Source organism: Mytilus galloprovincialis, chromosome 8 (genome assembly GCF_965363235.1).
Source record: "Mytilus galloprovincialis chromosome 8, xbMytGall1.hap1.1, whole genome shotgun sequence".
In the NCBI taxonomy this organism is placed as follows: Eukaryota; Metazoa; Mollusca; class Bivalvia; order Mytilida; family Mytilidae; genus Mytilus; species Mytilus galloprovincialis.
This window is the reverse complement of record NC_134845.1, coordinates 61,411,391-61,430,042: the sequence shown is the minus strand read 5'-3', so window position 1 is coordinate 61,430,042 and position 18,652 is coordinate 61,411,391. Positions and strand designations below refer to the sequence as shown.

At 31.5% G+C, this 18,652-nt stretch overlaps 1 protein-coding gene across 2 annotated transcripts in view; it reads left to right on the top strand.

The window, feature by feature from the left end:
- The window catches only part of LOC143042336 (fibrinogen-like protein A), a 54,235-nt gene that overhangs the window by 9,437 nt on the left and 26,146 nt on the right, over positions 1 to 18,652 (top strand). The window contains exon 9 of one of the 2 annotated variants that reach the window (XM_076214617.1): positions 305 to 544. The exons of the other annotated variant lie outside the window; for it this stretch is intronic. Coding sequence (XP_076070732.1) covers positions 305 to 519 — 215 coding nt within the window. The 3' untranslated portion in view covers positions 520 to 544. Of the gene's footprint in view, positions 1 to 304; positions 545 to 18,652 lie in introns of those variants that run through there. 2 annotated transcript variants of the gene reach the window in all.

Here is an 18,652-nt window from a genome sequence, read left to right as displayed (position 1 = left end):
AAGAAAAAAAAAATTTCGTTAAAGATATTTTTCGAAAAATTTCTATTTTTATTTTAAATTTCTGAAAAACCGAGAACTGAACTATCCCTTTTGGAAACAATGGTAAATACCAATTGATGCGATGATACGTAAAAATACTCAAAATAGAACAATAATATTAAAAGATTAGAAAACAGAAAACGTGACAACTTTTTTAACCAACTCATACCCTATCATAATTACTCCTAGAATAACACAGTTTTTCTCTGCAATAACCATGTTAAGAAGACGCATCTTTTATATGTTTAAAACATTCATTTTCCAGGTGATTCAATGACGGTACATGATGGAATGATGTTTTCCTCCACTGATAAAGACAATGATCAGTACGGTGGTGACTGTGCCAAGCAATATGGACCTTGGTGGCATAAAAAATGCTGCTCGAGTGCACTCAACAAACAGTTGAGTTCCAACCTTTATTGGGTCACTTTTCCTAACTATGCTGCCAAATCATCTATTATGATGATAAGAAGAATATAGACAATTTTATATTAATAAATTTTTATCAAATAAATATGCTGTTTTGTTATATTGAGAGGTGAATGTAAATTTCGTCGGCCATGAAATTAGTATGTTAGTCAAAGATTCATCTTAGTTTTAAGTTTCAGATGGTTTGAACAAAACCCATCATATTTATTCTAGCATTTCGGGTGAAGTAAAGATGGTTCATCTTAAAGAGTTCAGATCAATAAAACGACAACGTTTTTGTCACTCAAAATTTTAAAGTTTATCGAAAGTTATTGAAGTGTTCAATGTTTACTTTCAATTTGTGCGGTGTATTGTAGATTGTGGTTTTATCGTATCACTAGCCTGTCATCACTTGAGGTTTTGAGTTCGAGTTCGACTCCAATCTTTGTTGACTAAGATTTTCAGTTTTTCCATCAAATGTCGGTGGTTCTCTGGCTTTCTCCACCAAAGAAAAATTAACTCCAATACCTAGCAGAGTCAAAGCGAAATCCTTCAAACAAATTTTATGAGTATCCCATCAAATGTTAACGCGCTTTTATAGATAGAAAAACAGCTTGGGTGTTTAAGCTACAGATCAGTCAGATTTTTTTAGATGCGACATGTCTTCAAAAATTGTATACAGCAATAAAAAAAAATTGAAAAAAAGTACACTTTTTTACGTAATTAATTTTCCAATAAGATATGTCTGTGCACAAACGGAGATATAGGGTATAAGTCAATGAAACAGAACCCTAGAATTTATTATAACCAAACATCAGTGTCAAACCATAAATTGTCTCCAATTTATAAAATTTGTTTTAACGATTTAAAGAAATAATAAAAATTTGAACATAAAGTGTTTTTCTTGACATTCAAATTCAATATGTTAGTATCGAAGATTATTTGTGGGCTTGAATTAACCAGAACTCCTTGGGTTTATTCCTATGATACAGGGTAAGATATTTTGAACCCATGTCACCCACTTTTTTCTTCACAGAAGACTTCTAAAGATCATACAAATGTCATACCCAAACATTTTTAAGACCCAAATAATTCCAATGCTTTAGTATCAGGTAAATAATAGTAGGACGCAGAAATTACCTGCTTAAATCACCGTACGTCCTTCAACAAAAACCAAATCTCATACCGCAGATTCAACAATTAATGACCCCGAAAATACAAATATTAAACAATTCAAACGGGAAAACTAACGGCCAAACGTATGTACAAAAAAAAAACGAAAAAGTCCTATTCAGCCTTTTCCTACCATACAAAAAAAAACACAAATATCTCAAAAAGTAGTTCCATAACCTATCAATATGTTAAGCTTATTTTGTTCCTAAGCTTATGATATTCTGACTTCAGGTATCAGTTTTAAATTAAAGATTGATTAATCAATGTTTCCTTATATCCTTAATACTGACTTTTTAGAGAAATTTTGAACATGTTGAAGAAATTTATCAGGAAATAATTGTATTGTTTTTTAAGCTACAACGGCATCAATTGCTTATTTGATCGCAAATTAAGTTTACTGGCGACGCATAAGAGGAGCCAGTAAACGGGTATTTTTGAAACAACCAAATGACCAATTGATGCCGTCGGAGCTCAAAATAGCAGTTTGTATGTTAGCCGAGTACTCCATAAGCATCGGTTATATCTGTATATATGTTATATCAGAAAGGATGGTACGGTTTTAAATTGATTTCTAAAAGTTAAGAGCTCCGTCATATGTTACGAAGCTTTAGAGTGATGTGTTCAATTGATCTTGCTACATGTTATATATTGATATCATTTTTCTATTGAGTCAAACCCGCATAGTTTCATGCTATAATGGATAGGAAGCAGCTGAACAATGCTATTGAGACATTTTTGGGGAGGAATACTATCTTATAAAATTATTATTATTATTAGCACCAGCAGAAAAATGAATTAACATTCTTCAAGGGTTCCTTATATGTAAATTTACATGTCATACCCGTGTAATTAAATCAATACGTGTCAAATTGAACCATATCGAAATCGATCAAAGAACAAAAATAATTTGACAAAACAAGGTAAATCGCAAAAAAAATCAAAGAAAAATTAAAAACGGAGTGTCCATAATCAAATTGCAAAAATAAATAGCTCCATAAAACAAACACATTTGTCTAAAAAAACAACACAGAGGCACATAGACAAAGTTCATAAGAAAATATGAAAAACAACAATACAAAAATCTACCATAGCACAATTACAAAATGAAGTATCGAGTCACGTCAAATGGATATTACAAAAATAGGCTAATTAGTAAAAGTAATATTTAAAAAGACAAACAAAAATACTATATCACGTTATTAAGATGATAAACAACGCCAGTGCCAAAAATCTGTTCATCAAGACTATCGTGTATTATTTGCGAAGTTGATACGGAATATTTATCAAAAGGGTGTTGGTATTTTATGACGAGACGGATTTTAACATACCCGTGGTTCATTAACATTCTGTTTAGAGACTGGTGACGTTTTATAAAGTCTGAGACGAAGCTGCAATATCTTGAATACCGACTAAGTTGCGAAATGTATATCCAAGGTGCAGGTGAAGTTGGTATATTGCTTCTAAGGTGGGGGAGGGGGGGTGATAAATTCGAAATTATAATCGTCTCGTTTGTCATCGATTTTGGTACTGAGATGATTGTGTATTTTAGATACGAGGTATCAGTCTAGCAACTAGGCAGAGGAATCCGTGTCTGTGGTTTCTTTTACTTCTAGTGCTGGTGGATATATTAATTGATCCCAATCAATAAAGTTTGGATTGTTAATGGAAAGAACATCATCAATAAATCTGAATATAAAATTAAATGATCTGGCTTCTTTGATCTTCTTGTTTTTGACAAGTGTTTGAAGAACTTCTACTGGTATTAAAATAAGAAAAGGCCGGCAAGGAGAGGAAAACAGTTCGTTCTCAAATGAAAACCGGGAAACAATTGTGTGTACAAATGAATCAAATTGTTTATTTGGGACAATTTAACCCTAACGATGATGACACCGTTTTATTGTTTTGTAAAACAATCATGTCGACAATTTAATCGAACTACATACCATTCATTCATATTTCGTATGTAACGTTACAAAACATACATTCAAAAAATCATATGATAACATGTGTAAACAGAAAAAAGAAGTTAAAAGATTATTTCCTAATGTGTTTACCTAGAAGAAAGAAACTCGCTTCTTAATACATATATATGTAAAAGAAGGGAACATTTAATATCAATAACTATAAGTTAATTACAATCCTAATGATTTTTTAAAATTATGATATACTCTTGAAAAATGTTTCAAATCAAATTTAACTATATTGTGTATATATAAGCAATAAAAATCAAAATAAAACCTCAAATTTCATATGAAATTCAACTTATGCACATATTCATAACAGTATATATAAAGAGAGGTAAAATAAGACGCAAATTTCTATTTATTTAATTCATGAGATTTTTTTAACTTTGCAATCGTTACTAGATTATCTTTGTTATAAACTGTTTGTAAAGCCTCGGTCACACCTTACCGGATAGCTCGAACGGACGCCTAACGGATAACTTATTTTCAATCCGTTGATGTCCGTTAGACGTCCGTTTTTATCCGTTAGGCGTCCGTCCATATCCGTTGCATGTCCGTTAAGCGTCCGTTTTATCCGTTGACGTCCGTTCTGTCCGGTGGAAAATTTTGAGCATGTTCAAAACTTTGAACGGACGTCCAACGGATAAAATGTCCGTTGAAAGTCCGTTAGGCGTCCGTTAGGCGTCCGTTTTGTACGGTACTCGTCCGTTTTGTATCCGTTACGTGTCCGTTATGCATCCGTTGGAGATCCGGTAGACCAATTCACCAACGGACGTCTACCGGACGCCTAACGAACGCCTAACGGATAAAACGGATGTGAAACGGACATTAACGGAAGGATAACGGATAAAACGGATGCCTACCAGATGTAAAACGGACAAATGCCTATTGAAATTTCGCGTCAGAAATGCCAATAATTGGTATGCTAGATTTTCGTAAGTGTCATGCATATTTATTATTCGTGATGGATCTTGGAGTAACAGCACGTCTTCGCTTCCAAGCAGCCCTTATTCAGGCCATACTTAACTTAAATGTAGCAAATATAAACCTTATAGCTGTCGAAAGGAGAAGAAGGAGAAGACAAAGGAGATGGTGGACACGACCATGGCTTAGTCCTGAAAGACGACGCAGTTTTGGTCTATATGACCAACTCATGACCGAACTTAGGCGGGAGGATCGGCGTACACTTCCTTCGAATGCCCACAGAGATGTTCGACGAGGTATTGCAGCGGGTTGGACCTCGCATAGCCAAGCAGTATACCTTTTACAGAAATCCGCTGGAACCAGGACTCAAGTTAGCAATTACACTTAGACATCTTGCTTCTGGAGCAAAATATCGTAGCATGCAGAACGGATGGAGAGTTCCGCATCACACCATATCCGTTTTCATACCAGAGTTACATAATATAAACAAATTCAGAAAATCAACTTAAACTCTATAAAAATGAATTACCACACTGCTTCTACCTTGACTTTTTTAATCAGAGGAGCTCTATATTTGCACATATATCATGCTATACATCACGCAATACAAAATAAAATCAACTAAACCAGTTAACTAAAGTGACCCTCGTGTGTAAACACGTAAAAAAAATCGGATAAATTGTTCAATTTGTTTGGTACATGTGACCTTGATACCTGTCCTACTGACCACACTTTCTCAGAAGCAAATATTATAACATATATACCATGTCCATCTGACGCGCCTTTAATTTTCAGATGGTTTATTGCTTTTAATTTTCAGATGGTTTATTGCCTTTAATTTTTAGATGGTTTATTGCCTTTAATTTTTAGATGGTTTATTGCCTTTAATTTTCAGATTATTTTGTTCACCCGTTTTATCCGTTACGCTTCCGTTAGGTGTCCGTTTTATCCGGTACTCGTCCGTTGGATGTACGTTCGACGTCCGTTCTGTCCGGTACGTATCCGTTTCACGTACGTTCAATGTCCGTTGTGTGTCCGTTAGGCATTCGTTACATGTCCGTTAGTACACCAACGGACTCCCAACGGATACAAATTTTGTCAACGGATAACTTTTTTTTTATCCGTTAGGCGTCCGTTCGAGCTATCCGGTAAGGTGTGACCGAGGCTTTAACAATAGCATGTTTTAACATCTTCTTCAAAATGAAATACACATCATTTTCTACAAAGTTACGCTTTTTGTCGAGCCTTCGACTTTAGTCGAAAAAGCGAGACTAAGCGATCCTACATTCCGTCGTCGTCGGCGTCGTCGTCGTCGTCGGCGGCGTCCACAAATATTCACTCTATGGTTAAAGTTTTTGAAATTTTAATAACTTTCTTAAACTATACTGAATTTCTACCAAACTTGGACAGAAGCTTGTTTATGATCATAAGAAAGTATCCAGAAGTAAATTTTGTAAAAATAAAATTCCATTTTTTCCGTATTTTACTTATAAATGGACTTTGTTTTTCTGCGAGGAAACATGACATTCACTCTGTGGTTAAAGTTTTAAAAATTTTAATAACTTTCATAAACTATCCTTGATTTGTACCAAACTTGGACAGAAGCTTGTTTATGATCATAAGATAGTATCAAGAAGAATATTTTGTAAAAATAAATTTCCACTTTTCCGTATTTTACTTATAAATGGACTTAGTTTTTCTGCGAGGAAACATTACATTCACTCTGTGGTTAAAGTTTTTAAAATTTTTATAATGTTCTTAAACTATCCTGGATTTCTATCAAACTTAGACAGAAGCTTGTTTCTGATCATAAGATATTATTCAGAAGTAAATTTTGTAAAAAAAAATTCACTTTCTCCGTAATTTACTTTATCAATGGACTTAGTTTTTCTTCCAGTTAACATTACATACAGTCTGCAGTCAAAGTTTATACAACATTTATTAGATTCATCAACTATCCTGGATTTTTACCAAACTTGGAAGCTTCTTTCAATCAAAAGACAGTATCGAGAGGAAAATTTTTATTGATGTTTTTCCTCATTTTGTTGAATCTGCGATTAACAGCAAAAGTAGGCGAGACACTGGGTTCCGCGGAACCCTTACGGATTTTTGCACTTTGCGATTTTCTAAAACCTAGTGTTGTACGTTTGAGAATTACCTGTTTATACGTTTAAAAGTTACCTGTTTTCGGTTTTATTGAATATGTTAGATAATATATCAATTCGCGCTATTTGTGTGTCAATACTCAGTAGTGTATTTCAAAGGGGAAAATATTAACGATTTTGAATAAATCACACATATCTCGTAGACATACGAGGAGGAACATTTCATATGATAAAGTGAGTTAAGTTTTTATCTTTTTTTTATTATTTCATACTTTGATCTAGCATAAATATAGAAGAAACTTAACGTTGCTGTTTTAACCTTCGTTTCAAAGAGTAAATTTATCTATTTAAATTTTTATTAATATATTTTAAGATAATTTGGCAAATGTATACAAAGATTTGAAATAACTAATTATAGATTATGTCATGGCATTTTCCCTATTGTACCTGGCATTAGCCATGGACTCCCATCTCAAACCAGAGTGCTTTATTCCGAGGGCTTGACATGGGCCATTAGCCGCTACCACGGCCAATTTGGCAAATGACATGTTATAATTAATTTATCACATAATTTCAAGCTGCAGAAAAAAAAAATTCCCAGTATGTTTAATATTTTCAACAGAAAATTCAAAAAAAGATTTGAAGAAAAAAATTGAAAAAAGTATCACAGTGAGTTCACATTTTCGTATCACATTGAGTAAACGTCAACCTTTGTAAAAAGTTTAATAAACATATTATTTCTAAGAGTTATAAATATTTAGTGTTACACTGATTTCCAATTAAAAGTACTGGGAGAAACCGCTCCTGATCTTCTAGTAGGTTTCACAAGGATGCAAATTAATGGCAAGAGCTTATATGTTCTTTCTTAGGGTAAGATGGGCTAAAATATTCATCACATCTGTATGAATTGGTAATTTTCTTTTTAAATTTTGAATAATTTAGAAATTTTGCAGACATCTTCAATAAGACCTTTGCAATTATGCAAGCCATGAATCTTTTTTCAATCCTGTTATATAAAATCCCTTTACTACTTTAACAATCGGAGATTATAAACACTAACATAACAAAAATCATGACAAATGCGACCCAATCATCCCTGCCTTTAACCTAGCAACACACAAGTTAAAAATGGATAGTTTTTTTGTTGTATTGTATTCAATGATTTTTTAAATGAACTTGCACATAATAATGATTTAAAATGAGTAACGTGTCTGTACCAAGTCGGCCGCCTTTATTTGAATGGTTGTGGTTGATTGCTATATGTCATATTTGTGTGTCGTTTATTGTTTGTTAAAATTCAGGGTCCTGTTTTTCTCGTCTAAATTCTTTCATGTTTTGTCATGTCAGGTCTACTAAACCTAACCATATAATATGGGTTTTGCCTTAAGTTGAAGGCTGTATGGTGACATAAGTTGCTTACACATCCACGTCACTCTGGTGAATATTCCGTATTTTGATACTGAAATCATATCAGAGGGCTTTGATTTCACTCTCGCCGAAAAGGTTTGACAGGACCTACTTTATTAATAGTACAAAACCTCAGACATGATCAGAGCTACATGTAATATATTGATATCATATCTCTATTGAGTCAAATTCGCATATGTTCATGCTATAATGGATAAGAAGCAGCTGAACAATGCTATTGAGATATTTTTGGGGAGGAATAAAGGAGACACCTTTTGAAAATATCATATAAAATTATTACTAGTACCAGCAGAAAAATGAATTAACATTCTTTAAGGGTTCCTTATATGTAAATCTACCTAAGCATATCATACCCGTGTAATTAAATCAAATACGTGGCAAATTGAACCATATCGAACTCGATGAAAGAACAAAAATAACCTGAGAAAACAAGGTAAATCACAAAAAAAACTCTAAGGAAAATTGAAAACGGATTGTCCATAATCAACTGGTAAAATAAATAGCTCTATAAAACAAACACATTTGTCTAAAAAAAAAAAAAACCCACAGAGACACATAGACAAAGTTAATAAGAAAATATGAAAAACAATAATACAAAAATTTACGATAGCACAATTACAAATTGAAGGGATATATAAGCATCGAGTCATGCCAAATGGATATTACAAAAATAGACTAAATAGTAAAAGTAATATTTAAAAAGACAAACAAAAAATACTTTATCACATTATTAAGATGATAAACAACACTAGTACCAAAAATCTGTTCATCAAGACTATCGTGTATTATTTGCGAAGTTGATACGGAATATTTATCAAAAAGGTGTTGGTAAAAAAAGGACGAGACGGTTTTTGACTAACCCTTGGTTCATCAACATTCTGTTTAGAGACTGGTGACGTTTTGCAAAGTCTGAAACGAAGCTGTAATGTCTTGAATACCGAATAAATTACGAAATGTTTATCCAAGGTGCAGGTAAAGTTTGTATATTGCTTCTAAGGTGAGGAAATTTATAATTTGAAATCAAAATCGTCTCGTTTGTCATAGACCTGGTACTGGGAAGACCGTGTATGTAAAAAAACGATGTATCAGTCTAACAACTAGGCAGAGGAATCCGTATCTGTGGTTTCCTTTAGTTCTGGTGGATATATTAATGGATCACCATCAATAAAGCTTGGGTTGTTAATGGAAAGAGCATCATCAATATATCTGAATAGTAAATTAAATGATCTGGCTTCTTTGATCTTCTTGTTTTTGACTAGTGTCTGAAAGAACTTCTAATCTTAATGAAATAACAAATTGTCGACAAGGAGAGGCACACAATTCGTTCTCAAACGAAAACCAAAAAAGATTGTGTATGCAAATGAATGAAATTGTTTATTAGAAACACTTGTTTTGTAAAATCATTAAGTCGACAATTTAATCGATTTACATACAATACCATCCATTTCATATTCCGTATGTAACGTTACAAAACATACCTTCAAAAAATTATATGATAACATGAGTAAACACAAAAGAGAAAGTAAAAGATTTTTTCCTTAATTTGTTTACCTAGAAGAAAGAAACTAGCATCTTAATACACATATATATACTTAAGTAGGGAACATTTAATATCAATACCTATAGTTAAGTTAATTACAATCCTAATGAATTTTTCAAATCATGATATGCTCATGAAAAATATTTCAAATCAAATTTAACTATATTGTGTATATATAAGAAATAAAAAATAAAACTACAACCTCAATTTTTATATGAAAATTTAACTAATGCATACATACATAACATTTTATATAAAGAGAGGTAAAATAAGACGCAAATTTCAATTTATTTAATTAATGAGATTTTTTTAATTTTCAATCGTTACTTGATTATCTTTGTTATAAACTGTTTGTAAACAATAGCATGCTTTAATATCTTCTTCAAAATGAAATACACATCATTTTCTACAAAGTTACGCTTTTTGCACTTTGCGATTTTCTAAAAACTAGTGTTGTACGTTTAAGAATTACCTGTTTTGTACGTTTAAAATTTACCTGTTTTCTGTTTTATTGACTATGTTAGATAATATATCAATTCGCGCTATTTGTGTTTAAATACTCAGTAGTGTATTTCAAAGGCAAAAATATTAACGATTTTGAATAAATCACACATATATCGTAGACATACGAGAAGGAACATTTCATATGAGAAAGTGAGTAAAGTTTTTATCTTTTTTTTAATTATTTCATACTTTGATCTAGCATGAAAATAGAAGACACTTAACGTTGCTGTTTTAACCTTCGTTTCAAAGAGTAAATTTATCTATTTAATTTTTTGTTAATATATTTTAAGATAATTTGACAAATGTATACAAAGATTTGAAATAACTAATTATAGATTATGTCATGGCATTTTCCCTATTGTACCTGGCATTAGCCATGGACTCCCATCTCAAACCAGAGGGCTTTATTCCGAGGGCTTGATATGAGCCATTAGTTGCTACCACGGCCAATTTGGCAAATGACATGTTATAATTTATTTATCACATAATTTCAAGCTGGAGAAAAAAAAGCATTTATCCCATTATGTGTAATATTTTCAACAGAAAATTCAAAAAAAAATTGAAGAAAAAATTTGAAAAAAGTATCACAGTGAGCTGAAATTTTCGTATCACATTGAGTAAACGTCAACCTTTGTAAAAAGTTTAATAAACATATCATTTCTAAATAGAGTTATAAATATTAAGTGTCACACTGATTTCCAATTAAAAGTACTAGTAGAAACCGCTCCTGATCGTCTAGTAGGTTTCACAAGGATGCAAATTAATGGCAAGAGCTTATATGTTCTTTCTTAGGGTAAGATGGGCTAAAAACATCTGTATGAATTGGTAATTTTCTTTTTTAATTTTGAATAATTTAGAAATTTTGCAGACATCTTCAATAAGACCTTTGCAATTATGCAAGCCATGAATCTTTTTTCAATCCTGTTATATAAAATCCTTTTACTACTTTAACAATCGGAGATTATAAACACTAACATAAAAAAAAATCATGACAAATGCGACCCAATCATCCCTGACTTTAACCTAACAACACACAAGTTAAAATTGGATAGTTTTTTTGTTGTATTGTATTCAATGATTTTTTAAATGAACATGCACACAATAATGATTTAAAATGAGTTACGTGTCTGTACCAAGTCGGTCGCCTTTATTTGAATGGTTATGGTTGATTCCTATATGTTATATTTGTGTGTCGTTTATTGTTTTTCAAATGTCAGGGACTTGTTTTTCTCGTTTAAATTCTTTCATGTTTTGTCATGTCAGATCTACTAAAACTAACCATATAATATGGGTTTTGCCTAAAGTTGAAGGCTGTATGGGGACATATAGTTGCTTACACATCCACGTCACTCTGGAGAATATTCCGTATTTTGATATTGAAATCATATCATAGGGCTTTGATTTCACTCTCGCCGGAAAGGTTTAACAAGACCTACTATTAATAGTACAAAACATCAGACATGATCAGAGCAGCTACATGTAATATATTGATATCATCTCTATTGAGTCAAACCGCATATTTTCATGCCATAATTTTTAAGAAGCAGCTGAACAATGCTATTGAGACATTTTTGGGGAGGAATAAAGGAGACACCTTTTGATAATATCTTATAAAATTATTATTATTATTAGCACCAGCAGAAACATGAGTTAACATTCTTTAAGGGTTCCTTATATGTAAATTTACATAAGCATATCATACCCGTGTAATTAAATCAAATACGTGGCAAATTGAATCATATCGAACTCGATGAAAGAACAAAAATAACCTGAGAAAACAAGGTAAATCACACAAAAAAACTCAAAGGAAAATTGCAAACGGATTGTCCATAATCAAATGGCAAAATAAATAGCTCTATAAAACAAATACATTTGTATAAAAACAACACAGAGGCACATAGACAAAGTTCATAAAAAAATATGAAAAACAACCATACAAAAATTTACCATAGCACAATTACAAAATGAAGGGATATATAAGTATCGAGTCACGTCAAATGGTTATTACAAAAATAGACTAAATAGTAAAAGTTATATTTAAAAAGACAAACAAAAAATACTATATCACGTTATTAAGATGATTAACAACGCCAGTACTAAAAATCTGTTCATCAATACTATCGTGTATTATTTGCGAAGTTGATAGGAAACATTTTATCAAAAAGGTGTTGGTATCTTATGATGAACTTGTAAAAAAAAAGACGAGTCGATTTTTGACATACCCGTGGTTCATCAACATTCTGTTTAGAGACTGGTAACGTTTTACAAAGTCTGAGACGAAGCTGCAATATTTTGAATACCGAATAAGTTGCGAAATGTATATCCATGGCTCAGGTGAAGTTGGTATTTTGCTTCTAAGGGGGGCGGGGGGGGGGGAATTGATAATTTCGAAATCAAAATCGTCTCGTTTGTCATAGATTCTGGTGCTGAGATGACTGTGTATATCAAATACGAGGTATCAGTCTAGCAACTATGCAGAGGAATCCGTCTCTGTGGGTTTTTTTATTTCTAGATCTGGTGGATATATTAATGGATCCTAATCAATAAAGCTTGGATTGTTAATGGAAAGAGCATCATCAATATTTTTGAATAAAATATTACATGATCTGCCTTCTTTAATCTTCTTGTTTATGACAAGTGTCTGAAGGAACTTCTACTCGTATGAAAATAAGAAAAGGTCGACTAGGTGAGACACAGAGTTTGTTCTCAAATGAAAACCGGGAAAATATTTGTTGTTCAAATGAATCAAATTGTTTATTTGGGATACTTTAACCCCAACAATGATGACACCATTTTATTGTTTTGTAAAACCCCCAGTCAACAATTTTATCGATTAACGTTACAATACCATCCATTTTATATTCCATATGTAACGTTACAAAACATACCTTCAAAAAATCATATGACAACATGAGTAAAATCAAAAAAGAAAGTAAAAGATTTTTTCCTAAACTAGTTTACCTAGAAGAAAGAAACTCGCATCTTAATACATATATACACTATAATTAAGTTATTTACGATCCTAATATTTTTAAAAAATATATGATATGCTCTTGAAAAAACATTTCAAACAAACTTAACTATATTGTGTATATATATGTAAGTAATAAAAAACAAACAAAAACCTCAATTTTTCATAAGAAAATTTAACTAATGCACATACACATAACAGTGTATAAAGAGAAGTAAATTAAATTAAATTTCTATTTTTTTTAAATCATGAGATTTTTTACAATTTTGCGATCGTTACATGATTATCTTTGTTATCAACTGTCTGTTAACAATAGTATGTTCTTCAAAATGAAATACATATCAATTTCTACAAAGTTACGCTATTTGCACTTGGTGATTTTCTAAAAACTAGTCTTGTACGTTTAAGAATTACCTGTTTTGTACGTTTAAAAGTTACCTGATTTCGGTTTTATTGACTATGTTAAATAATATATCAATTCGCCCTATTTACGTTACAATAATCAGAAGTGTATAATAAAGGAAAGAAATATTAAAAGAAATATATCGTAGAAAAAGAGGAGGAACAATTCATTTGATATTGTGAGTACAGTTTTTATCCTCTTTTTTTATTATTTTGTACTTTGATTTAGCATGACAATAGAAGAAACTTAACGTTGCTGTTTTAACCTTCGTTTCAAAGAGTATAGTAAATGTATCACAGTGAGTTGACAAAATTCGTATCACAGTGAGTAAACGAACCTTTGTAAAAAGTTTAATAAACATATCATTTCTGCGAGTTATACATGTTAAGTGCTACGCTGATTTCTAATTAATGCCGAGGAAGAATATACACCTTATCGATATTTTCCGCTAGACCAGATAATCACTCTCGCTCGACATTTCGATGTCTTATAACAGTAACAGACTAACTTTTTCATTTCTTGCATGAATTAACTTGCATCTTCATTTGAAACTGGGAGAAACCGCTTAGAAAATCTTCTAGATAGTTTTTGATTTTGTATAAATAATTATCAAAGGTACTAGGATTATAACTTTATTATATATGCGGCTTACTAGAATATCTACAAGTTGCATAATACTCCTTGTCTCGTTAATTATAAATGGTAAAGAAATTTGAAGAATTTAACGAACTATACAGTCAGAATGAATCCATTTGATGAATGATGATATGAGGTCATAATTCTAATTATACAAAAAATACAGCTCACGCAATTTCTCAAACATGATTGACAATTTTCTCACATTTAGGAACTGGTGGATATTGTTTCTAAATATGATACTTTTTATATCTTGTTAGTACGTCATTATGATTTATTAGCGCTGCAACCCTAGTAGATTCATTCATATGTTCACTCTAAAATTGTCAACTGCATATGTTTTCCTTTTGTGAATCTGAAGTATCTGTTACCATGGCAATTTCTATAATTATCATCATGTATGTTGCTTTCCTTTGAGCTTTTCATACCCCTAAATTAGTATCAAATAAAACAGTTGGTTCTTTTTGGCATTTCATACTACTATATCAAAACCAACTTGTCTCTATGGTTTATTTCCATATTTAGTTTAGCAATAAACTGACTAATTGTCTACGATCGAACCTTAAATATAACACAAACTCGTAAAAACCATGCTTTGTTCGGTTAATATAAAAGATTTAAACACACTTGTTCATTGATGTGTAAGCCCGATGAATCAACAATAATTAAAGGTGATAGGTAGAGACAGGTTCTGAAAAATTATTACGTAGGAATTCATAAGATAAGTGCAAAATTGGTTGTTCTCATATGACAAAAAAAATTCACGTCATTGACCTCAAGATGAAAACAACTCACTGAAGATTATTATGCATACGTATATGTACAGTGAAATGCAGTGAAGTTTAGCGTTTAATAGTTCATTGATAACATTCTTGCGTATCACAAACAAACAACTTGTTACGTCTCATTCAACAACAGTGTTAGTGTACAATTGAATTGACACAGGTGACGACTGATAATGGAATGTACTACGTTACTACTAACGCAAAAAAACAAAGATTTGTATAGTTTACAAATCTTTAGTCAAAGTAATTAGATAAATTTTTTGTGAATTTCAAATAGTGGTGTCGAAATATTATGTAAACATTTATTACTGCAACAACACAATCATCTTGTACATCATTATGAAAAATATAAGGATAAAATAAAATACATGAGCCGCTTTTATACGGATTATTAAGGAACCACTTTTAAAATTTCTTTCAATGTCGTAGTTACTTATAATAAGGATCTCATAATACTGATCCATTGGTTGCTCATTCCTCTTTTTAGTGTTTTATGCTATCATGAAAACGAACACCCAGATAGCTACAATAGTTATCAAAGTTACCAGGATTATAATTTAGTACGCCAGACGCGCGTTTCGTGTACATAAGACTCATCAATGACGCTCATATAAAAATATTTATAAAGCCAAATAAGTACGAAGTTGAAGAGCATTGAGGGTCCAAAATTCCAAAATGTTGTGCTAAATGTCATTACAAAGTTGCTAAGCGTTTGGTCATTCAGAAATTAGATATCATAAATGGAGCGAATTGTCCCCTAAATGTAGAAACAATACAACAATAATCGTGTACGTGAATGAAGACGTAGTATGCAATGTTCTATCATGGTCACCACGAAATTCAAATGAATTCAATGAAGGCATGTTGGTGTAAAAAGGATTGAAATGTTACACAGGCGAAGATTTTCCTTTTGCATGTGTGGAACTAAAAAAATAAATCAATACTCGTGAGTAATATATAGGGAACAATATAAATGTAAAGTTTTCGATTTTAATTGGATGCAAACTTATCTTTTAATTTCATACCGTAAGAATAGTGATTTGCATAACATTATTGAACTATCCGCCAACGTGACATGTAGTTTGCATGCGTATTCAAAATTAAATACAAATTTAAAAATCATACATGTCTGATAAACTAATAAACGAAATATTAAGAAATTAATTCGAGGACAGCAACACAATTAATTATAAAATTCACGAAGTATATCGCTGAGTTTAAAACCGTACGTTTCCTTCCACTGTGCCATGATTTGCCATCTCTATTTTTTCTAAACAAAGCATGGTTGGTTGCATGTTATCAATTTACTCAGAATTTCGGTATTTTTCCCCTTCAAAATCAAGTCAACTGAATCAGAAAAAAAAATCACACTATCCTTAGTCGAATACCAAAAACTAAAAAAATACGAAAAGGCAGGATGAGCAACTTGGAAAAAAGAGGCAGGATGACGATTTATGTAAAGAAAAATCCGGAAAAAACTAATAATAGAAGGCATGTCCGAATAGACTGAACAATAAAAAGACAGGACAGAGATTACAACTAAAACATATAAAGAACAAACTGTTTAATCTAATCCCCCATCAAAATAAAATGGTAGATCTCATAATCCAAAACCAACTGAGAGGAGACAGTTGGATTTAATATTTCGACGTGAAAACTGCTAAAAGTTTAAAATTTTACTATTGCACAAAATTATAAAATCAATGAATTTTACATGCACATGTATAAAAGCTAGAATTGCTGTGGGATAATCATGTACACAATAAGTAGATACGACGATGGAAGGTTATAACAACCTTGGCCGGCTACGTGAATACTGATCAGTCCATTCAACTTTATAGTACGCGTGTTCTATTTTCGCAAGTGTGAGGTCGAATATTTGAATTGACCAATGAAAACGATCGTTCCTTTATGAGTTAATTTAATAAAGTTTGTTTGACTGATTACGTCAAACTTCCTTTCGCTAAGCTTGGCCGCATTTAAGTGTAAGTATGGATGTAATGGATTTTTTTTTAAGTAATAACTGATAAGAATGAACTGAACACTTTCAATTTGTACTCCAAATCAAAGTTAAATACTCAAAAGGACAGAAACGTTTTTACATCTGGTATTTGTTTGGTCTCAAACACCTTCAAAATGGTTTATTTATTGCACAGTTAGCCATTATTTTTTTTTTTCAATTTCCTAATTAATAAACTATAGCAAAAAAGAGAAGTCCACTAAAACTGACAAAATCAACCAAAGAAATGTCATATTCATGTTCTTTCATTTTCCGAAGACAATATAAAAAAGAAGACGTGGTATGATTCCCAATGAGATAGCTCTCAACAAAAGATCAAATGACAAAGAAATAAACAAAATACAGGTCACCGTACGGCCTTCAACAATGAGCAAAGCCCATACCTCATATAAATATATATGTTAGCTAAAAAAGTGCCCCGAAATGACAAATTTAAAACAAATCAAACGATAAAACTAACTGCCTAATTTTGAAAACCTATTTAAATAGCTTTCAAAATATAGTGATGTATGTCTTTTTAATAGCTATTTTAACCTCACACGTGTATGACAGTAGTTTATAGTTCCGTTACATATGACAAAATCAGACGACCGACTCAAACAGACAAAACAGGTTTATGTAACAAGAAATTAATCCACAACACAAACAATCAGATTGATCCCCGGAGATTTCTTAATTTTCGTAAACAGTTACAAACAAAAGAAAGACAACCAAAACTTCTATTTCTTACCCTTTTTTTATACTGACTGAATATTTTAATACCGTCGATAAAACTTTGGAATTGAGGCTTAGATATCGCCAAGATCACCATCTACAAATTATAAATATTTTTTTAAAGAAATGATAAGGTGTTGTCTTATATATATTTGTTTTAAAAATTTTCACATAAAAGCAAAATCTAGTTAGCATTTATTCATACAGGATTATTCCGTTAGTTGATATGTTAATAATTTTAATTTTTAAACTTGATACAATAAAAGATTCCAGACTGGTTATTTAGTACGCCAAGCTTGGGTTGATTCACATAAGATTCGTCTTTTGTATTCGAATCAATCAAGTTAGACAGCTAAACCAGGAACTAATTAAAAGACCATTTAAAACAAAATAATTCAAAATGTTGTGATAATGTCGAATTAAATAATCTATGTGTAAGGGTGTGGAATTCTAAGGGTTTTGATCAAGCTGCATATTATAAATAGTCCATTTTTAAAACAAATGATTAATGTGTGCTTTATGACAACACAAAAATTCTAGCAATTTCGTGTACTTGGCTTTTTAAATCATCGAAAAGGAAACCTCACATATCGACCTCATGCTCATAACAAGTTCAACAAGGCAAAAAACTTGGTTTCCCGTACGCATGTTTTGTCTTGTGTATATTTGTGTGCCTAAGCCCTGTGAGAATAACTTCGTACAACCGGGTTAACAGTATTTCCAAAGTAATGCAGGACAAGACTGATTAATCGGAAATGCTGGCCCAGATCATAAAGAGAATTCTTGATTAATTACACATCCAATATATAAAATAACACTTAATAATTTGATTTATACGTTCATTTGTTTGAGATTCCTACTATCTAGTGTAGATTCGAGAGTGTACTGGTCAAGCAACTATAAGAAATAAATCGACAAAGAATTTCTAAAAAAATAAAAGATGAAGAGATAATCCACCTAAAAGAAATATTAAATTAAAATTCTGTATGAATTGGTCAGAATGTTTTAAATAATTATGCAATTTGTGTTTTTTTGGTT